Raw genomic sequence first — 8273 nt, 5'->3', positions numbered from 1 at the left:
AATATCTTAAGAGAGAGCTTCAAGAGGACGGGGCCGGAGTCTTTTCAGTGGTGCCAACTGAGGGGATAAGAGGCAGCGGGCACAAACCGAAATACAGGAAGTTCCACCCAAATATGAGGAAAAACATCCTCATAGTGAGAGCGACGGAGCACTGGAGCAGGCTGTCCAGAGAGGTTGTGGAGTCTCCTTCTCCGAATACTCAAAACCCACCTGGACGCGATCCTGTGCCACGTGCTCTAGGTGACCCTGCTGAGCAGGGGGCTTGGACCAGATGATCTCCAGAGGTCCCTGCCAACCTCAACCGCTCTGCAGCTCTCCACACGCAAGTTAAAATTCACCAACCGCCTCAGCTCCACTCTCAGAGGAGAAAAGGGCACCGAAACGTGATACTGGGCTTCGTCAGCACCCTGAGACAACACTTGATGCCCTACGACATCGATAAATGAATGAAATGACCAAAAAAAAAAAAAAAAAAAAGAAAGAAAGAAAGAAACGAAAACATGAAAAGAGGCTGTTTGGGACCGTTGCTGCCCTGAGAGGCGCCTCGCCCTGTCGCTCCCAGGCCCTGCAGGCCCCCACGGCGGCGCGCCCGGCCCCGGCGCCACACGGCTGTCGCGGCCCCCGCCACGCCCGGCCGCGGGCGGCCACGCCCCGCCGCCACGCGCGCTGCCTCGCCCGGCCGGGCCGGGCCGGGCCGCCCGCCCGCTCACGGCGCCCCGCTCCCGCCCTAGGCGGCGGCGGCGGCGGCGGCGGCGGCGGCGGCGGCGGCGGCGGCGGCGGCGGGGGCGGCGGCGGCGGGGGCGGCGCGGCCGGGCCCGGACGGACACGGCGCGCACCCAATGCGCTGAGGCGCGGCCGGCGCGGGGGGAGGGCAGAGCCCCGCGGCCGGGCCCAATGAGGCCGCGCCCGGAGCGGGACTTCCTCCGGGGACGCGGCGGCGAGGAGCCGCCGAGCGCCGGCGTTGACACGTAAGGCGGCGCCGGGAGCCGGCCCGCGCCGCAGGGGAGGTGCCCTCGTCCCTCGCCCGGGCGGCGGAGCGGAGCGGGGCCGCGGAAGCGCTGCCGCGGCAGCCGCAGCAGCCGGTGCCCTGCCGGGAGCCCGCGGCGAGGAGCGGAGCCCGCCCGCGGAGCGCGGAGGCCGGGGCGGCCCCGCGGGGGCAGCATGCGGCTGGGGCGGCCGCTCCGCGCCCCGCTGAGTCCCCGCGCGGCGCCCGCGGAAGGCGGCGCGGCGGCGCCCCGGGGCTGAGGCGCCCGGCCGGCCCCTGCCCCCGCTCCTCCTCCTCCTCCTCCTCCTCCTCCTCCTCCTCCTGCCGCTCCTCCCGATGCCGCCGCCGCCCCCGGCTGCCGCCGCCGCGCCGCGCTGAGGGGCCTCGCCGGGGACCCCGCCGGGGACTATGGGCAACGGGATGTGCTCGCGGAAACAGAAGCGGATTTTCCAGACCCTTCTGCTCCTGACCGTGGTCTTCGGCTTCATCTACGGGGCGATGCTCTACTACGAGCTGCAGAGCCAGCTGAGGAAGGCCGAGGCCATGGCCCTCAAGTACCAGCAGCACCAGGAGTCCCTGTCGGCTCAGTTACAAGGTACCACCCGGCGGGGCCCTCTGCCGCCCTCCCTCAACCTTCCCTGCCACCATCCTCTTCCTCTGCCCGCGAAGGCCGGGTGCCCGCCACCCGGCCCCTCGCACGCCTCGCCCTGCGAGGCCCCGAGGTGCCGTCCCGGCCCCGTCGAAGCCGCTGGGAGCCTTCGCCACGAGCTCTGGGGAGCCCTCGTCTCCCCCTCGGCCCCTTACACCTGATCCTCCGGGTGTCGTGCGATCCCGAAGGCCTGCGTGTCGCTTCGCGATCGCGAGTGGAGAGGGCGGGCGACGCCGGGGCGCTTCCTTGTCTGCGGGCTCCGGCGCGCTCTTGCTTGTGCTGAGATGATACCCAGTTGCAAAACTGTATGGCTGCAGTTCCTGGAGGCCAGCATAACACTTAAATAGCTCTATCAGGGAGGGGAATTTTCTAGTAAAACCTTTCTTTAAAGGGTAATTTGAAAGTAATTCAAGTAATTTAGTTGAAAAAGGTGATTCTGTTGCTTTTAGAATCACTTGGAACTTTCTGGTTCAAAGCTGCCACATAAGCGCATCCATCTTAGTTTAAGGATGGCCCAAATGTGGGTGTTCTGTATTTGAAGGTGGAAAGATGCTGATTTTTGGACATCTGCATGTCCGGAAATCAGGTGTAAAGCAGGAAATAGATACCTAAAGCATCAGCATCGCAGGAAGTGCAGGCCTCTGCACCTCTCTACTTGTCAAGTGCAAGATATCAGGTCACATATAAAGACCAGAGGCAACTTTCAAAACTTTTAGGATTCTGTTTCGTAGAACTGGACAAAACAAGGATAAGAATAACTTCTAGCCACTGTAACAGTATTTTAAGTTAAGAGTGATCTTCAGTCATACTCTTTACTGTGGAAGCCTGTGTAAACACATGCTTAAAAGTATCCAGTTTTTATGCAGAGATAGCAGAATTGGACTTAGGCTTTTGGGATCTCATAATGATTTGCTAATGAATATGATTAGCTAAGGTCTGAGGCCACCATTACGTAGTATTTCAATTTCAGGTAATAAAACTATACTGCTGTGAAAAAAATGGATTAAAACTTTAATTTTCTTCACCAAGAAGGTATACATATTTGGCTGAAAGATGAATATGTGGCAGATGGCTAAAGGGCTACTTTTGCTAGTCTGTATAGTTGCCAATGGTTTTTGAAGAGGAAACAGAGAAACAGGAACGTCTTGTTCTCAAGGTAAAATTCAACAAGTTAGCTTTTTATGTTTCTCTCCCTACACCAAAGGGGATGAATTTTATCCTAACAGTGAAGAGAGAAACTATCAATTGAATCATTGGGTCTGGATCGTGATGTTAAAGTTTCCACTTCCCAAATGTTATTTTGAGTAGCTGTCATCTATCCAAATAAATTTATGGAACTAGCAGGCAACTGGTGGTTGATAAGTGTGGGGACAATGCTGTGTGTATAAGAGGGAAATATATATATATATATTTCCCTCTTATTCTTTTTAATGTATCAATGAGGAACTTAAAATATGAACCAGAATCTAAAAATGTCAATACCTTTGATTATCAATGGAATAACTTAAAACAGTTACGGTTCTGGGACCCATGCCAACATTTCAAGTGTATTAAATAGGCGATCTGATATATACCTGAGATGATAGCTATAAAGTTTGTTTTTTAAAAAAAACATTAGCAAGTAAGTCACAGCTCACAAGGGAAAATGTGGTTTAGCAATAAAAGTGAATCTTTAAAATTTTCCTGTGTTACAGCAGCAGCTAATATAACTGAGAGAAGATAAGGCTGAGATCCTGGAAGTGCAACAGCAAGCTTAGTCACTCACTAAAATAAATGGAAGCTATATGCCTAAATACTTTTGAGGTTCTGGGCCTAGTGAGCTAGAGAATAAACTCTTCTTCCTTATCTTTTCCTGTATATTTAATACAGCTTTTTCCAGGATGAACTGCTGTGTGTCATCACTTCTGTCTTTGCAGAAGGAGCCTACTAGTGTAGGAGGAATTTACTAATAGAATAGAATAACTCTAGGTAAGAGTTCAGAACTGGTGTCTGTGCCCAATTCACCTGAAGATATATATAGGGAAGGTTCAAAAATAACTTTGGTTTGTTTGTGATGAGTTATTGTGTTTGTGTAACTTTAATATGAAACAACTGAAAGGAATTTTCTTTAACTATTTTAAAACTATGTTAAACATTGATAGAAAAATCATATGTTTGCAGGGGGAATGTCTAACTGCACTTTGAACTTTTAAATGGCCTGGATTTTAAATCTACAATGTTCCTGTTGCCAAAGAAAAAATCTCTACAAATATCTAGGCTACATTTCTTTGTCCTTAACAACATGAAAGATTATTCTGTGAGTTTAGTCTTTCTGTAAGAACAACAAAACATATTGCTACTAAGCAGCGTGATTTATCTTCTCCATGCAACATAACCAGGTTCAGTCTTCAGATATGGATACTGCTGTAGAGACAGTTTTGGGAGCTGAATTACACTGAGAGCACTCTGAAATCTTTTAAATGGGAGCTGTTGAAGTGGCAGATTCAGTGACAAATCATTGCCAGGAGGAAAAGAGAGTGCCTGTGTCCACAGTAGTTGATTCCTTAGTGCTTACGGCTCTCTCTTAGATGGTTGAAAAGGGGCCTTAAATGTCATTACAAGCAGGGTAGCGAACAGAACTTGGATTTTCTGCTTTCTGAACAAACACTTTATCAGTGGGCTTGTATATAAAAAGAGGCAACTTCTAAAATTTCTCTTTTTGAGGATCCTGAGGGTGTGTTATGTTGAGCTCGTTTTTTTCCTAGAAGGCCAACTGGACTGAAGCTCTTGGATGACTGAAATATTGTCTGGTTTTGGTTGAGTTTAGTTGTGATGATTCAGGCCTATAAGGACAGCTGCTGTCCTGAATATACACAGAGGAATACCTCTAGGGCTTCCAGGGAAACTTGAGGCAGTTGGTGAAATGGTTAAGGAATGTGGGTGACAAGTTTGGTGACAGAGTTTTAGACTTTTAGTCTGCCAAATTTTGGGAAGGATTCTGTGGTGTAGTTCACTCTGAACTCTCTACTTCCTGGCATCCTCTTTCCTATTTTTCTATTTCTACATAGTTTTTCAGATTTTTCCATCTATGCCAGGTGGTAAGAACCTTCTTTTTGGTGCTGGCCAATTCTTCATGCCTGAATGAGCAGTACTTTTTCTTTAGTTGAAAAGTCAGTCATCTTGGATGTTTTTTTTCTCTTTTGTGGTCTTGCTTTGCACAGATACAACGTGTAGATCCAGGTGTACAGAATATTCAGCCCTGGAAAACTGGCATTAAATCTACCAAGGAAGAATGCACAGAGCACTAAAGTGCCTGCAGAAAGGGGTCTGAAAATCATCTAGCCTGTTCATCCAATCTGAAGAGTGGTACATACAACTATTGCTGTAGGGACTTCTGCTTTATCTGGTGTTCAAAACTTTAGGTACTCAGCTGGGAATTACATGCTTTCTGAAATAAGATGAGGGTGCAATTAGAAGAATAGCAGACTTGAGAAATAGGATAAGAACAAATGTTTTTGAGAGGCTGGGATCTTAAGTTTCCCCTCTTTAGACAGTTCATATTGTAGAAGACTTTGTATTTGAAAGTTAGGTTGTCAAGCTGTCACACGAGAGTGTCAGAAGTTCTTTTGGATGTGGAAAAAGTAGGGCTTTTGTAACTCCAAGTGGGAGTACTGGAGGCAAAATTGAGAGATGGCGCAAAACTTCATGGCTGCTAAGAAAATCCAAAGTCATTGTTATCTATAAAGTCTTTTGTAGAGAAGCTGATCTTCCCAGCAGGTTGATTATTATTATTTTTTTTAATCTCATTCTCTGAGTATTATATGTTCAAAACTTCAAAAAAAATCTTATTGCATCTGCCTTAAAATGATAAAACAAAACTTGACACTGTTTCTCTCTTACAAAGATGCATCAGACTAAGTCTTACGCTATATAGGGACAGAATTGAGTTACTAGAACAGATATACATTGACAGCCGTAGACAAAGCTGATCATATCTTCGACTGCTTCAAGTCTAAATGTATCTACAAATGCTCTTACAATTTCTGTCATCTTAGCCTGTAGGTATTATCTAACTCCTTGTGTACTGTAAATCTGCTTTAATCCCTAATCCTAATAACAGCCTACATTTAGTGCCTTGTAGTATCTTAATTTTCCTGCTCCTTCTATTAGAGCCTTAATTATCTAAGGACTTCAGGTGATCTTTCTGAAGTCTGAGTCTGAGCTATAATCTTGGGAGATAACCCAAAAGGGGCTCTGAACTTGGGATTTCAAAGTTTACCTTATTACAGATAACTTGTGGGTTCCCCCAAAGCTGCCTGACCCAGTGTTAGAAAGCGTCAGCTGAAAGGCAAATACAGAGTTTTTCTATGGCTGTTGGGGGAGTTATTGTCCCCATTTGTCCCAAATTGAGAACCTTCCTTGGAGGTGGCCTGCTAAAGTTGATCATATCTATGGCAGCTATATGTACAGAGACTTATATAATGCATCACAGTAGTAGGTCACAAGTACTGTGTAATGTTAGACAATACACAGTACTTATGCCTGTCTGTCTGCTAATTATGTAGCCTACCAAAACTGATCTTAGTAAAGTATAAAAAGATGTGGATGTACTTAACTGTCTCACTTTTTTTTTTTTTATGGGACTCTGTTTAAACTTCTACCTTAAGTTGGTAGAAGGAAGAACTAACAGCACTTGTGACAGCTTATTATTCACATGCATTGTACAAATAGAGCTACACCTGTGCAGCCCTACATGGTTTAGCTGTCCATAATAACGGCAGCCTGAATTCCTGTGATTCCAATTAACTTCAGGTTATGTGCAACACTACAGAACAATGCCCTCCAATTTTAGAGAATAATTCAATGTGTTTGGAGGGGGGAGAGGGGAAAGGTGTTTGTAGAGTAAGCTTTAATGCACATAGAAGAACAGCCCTCCTTCTGATCAGGTTTTGTTGCTATCTGAGATCTGAAAGATCCCAGGTAGCACTGTTAGAGTAGAGGTTAGTTCCCCATGCATTACTAGCATGTGGTATATGGAGACCAGGAGTGCAGCTATGACTGCACCATGTTGAATTAACCTCTGGATATTAATATGACTTTTTAATCCTTATTTCCATAAGACTTAAACAAACAAACAAAAAAAAACCCCTAAAGCTGCAACCTAGCAAGTACCTGTTTTGAAACCCTGCTTGAAACTCTTACTGTCTCAGCCACAAACATCCAGGCTTGGGTTACAAGTAATTAAACCTCATTCAGTTAGATAGGGAAGATAGGAACCTTTAAAATAACTATAGACAAAAATCAAACATGTGAGTTTCATGGCAGCTTTGAATTTCTTCTGTGTTCCAGAAGAAAAATTTCTGCTTGGCACCCTAATTCTAATAGCGAGTAAGTGTGTAATCTACTATCCTGTATATTCACTTAAAGTTTATAAGACAGTTAGTTGCCCTGAACCTAGAATGAGTTGGTGGCATGAGGCGGAAAAGAGGAGGTAGGCAAGGTAGGTGGGTCCTTTGGAAAGTTTGCATTCTACTGTCTTTGACATCCACGCAAGTACTTTGAAATCCGCTCTGTCTGATCAATGAGCAGTCTGATCTTCTGTCATTTACTCCTAGTAGATGACAGCTTGACAGAAGCTTCTGCATCACTTAAAATATCACTGGCTTTGTTGAAGGAGAAGCAGAGAATGAAATGGCCACTACCATGATCTGACAACTGCAGCTGAGCCAGAAATCCTGTAGTCAGCAACATGGTTTAAGGGATAGCTGGTCCTGCGAAGCATGCAATGTGGGCAGGGTTTGAGGGCAGTTGTGACTTTGCAATTGTACTTACAAAACTTCTACAGCTAACGTCTGAGAGTTGGGTACTCAGAGAGATTGTTGCTTTACCATCACAAGGAAAACCTAAATGACAGATTGGAATTATTTCCTCTGTGAGTAAAACTGATTCAGTTCTTATGTCTTAAATATAATGTTCAAAATGCATTATCTCATTGGGCTGCTTGTCCTTGCTGGGCAGGATACAGGCTGGTCAGCCTGTATATCTGCATGGGGGAGTGTTATGCATGAGCTCTCAACCCAGTGTCAGTTTTGAGTATGCCTTAAAGCATCCCTTATTTAGTGGTGAGGATACTGCCAGCAATATGTGGTTGATATAGATCACATTGCTCACTTTTGGAATAGGAACCCTGCTTAGAAGAAGTAATTAAATCTGTCCTGCTAAAAGTCAGGGCTATTTTGAGGGTTAATGGTAATGAAAGCTAAATAATTCAGACTACTGAAAGAGGAGTGTACAGAACCATTAATTGCCCAACAAGATGTTCTTCCTTAATTATGTTTGTTTTTAGGATTCAGATGGGTGAATTTCTAGTCATGTTGGAATCCAAGGTGAGCACTTAGGAATTCAGCCTATTTGGATGCCCTTGTTTCTAAATGAGGGTCTTAAGAGCTGGATACAGTTCTGTTCTGTTTCTGGAAATCCAGCATAAACCAAACTTCCTCACATTTTTCTGCTAAGTATTTAAGAAATCACTATTGTTCTACGTCTTCCTCCACTTTTTTTTTTTTTCCTAAGGCATCTAAAACTAGCCCAGTATCATATTTTCCCAAGGTGACTCAGGTCCCCAAGTTTGGCAGTCCTATACAGGAATTGAGGTTAACA

General features: G+C 45.9%; 1 protein-coding gene across 2 annotated transcripts in view; it reads left to right on the top strand.

Annotated features, from left to right (window-relative positions):
• Window positions 1–1219: 1219 nt before the first annotated feature.
• The window catches only part of GOLIM4 (golgi integral membrane protein 4), a 31598-nt gene continuing 24544 nt past the window's right edge, over window positions 1220–8273 (top strand). For both annotated transcript variants that reach the window (XM_062583120.1, XM_062583119.1), the window contains exon 1: window positions 1220–1580. In XM_062583120.1, coding sequence (XP_062439104.1) covers window positions 1394–1580 — 187 coding nt within the window. In that variant the 5' untranslated portion in view covers window positions 1220–1393. The remainder of the gene's footprint in view (window positions 1581–8273) is intronic.

This window comes from Rhea pennata, chromosome 9, assembly GCF_028389875.1.
Source record: "Rhea pennata isolate bPtePen1 chromosome 9, bPtePen1.pri, whole genome shotgun sequence".
Lineage (NCBI taxonomy): Eukaryota > Metazoa > Chordata > Aves > Rheiformes > Rheidae > Rhea > Rhea pennata.
This window is presented reverse-complemented; position numbering and strand designations above follow the sequence as displayed.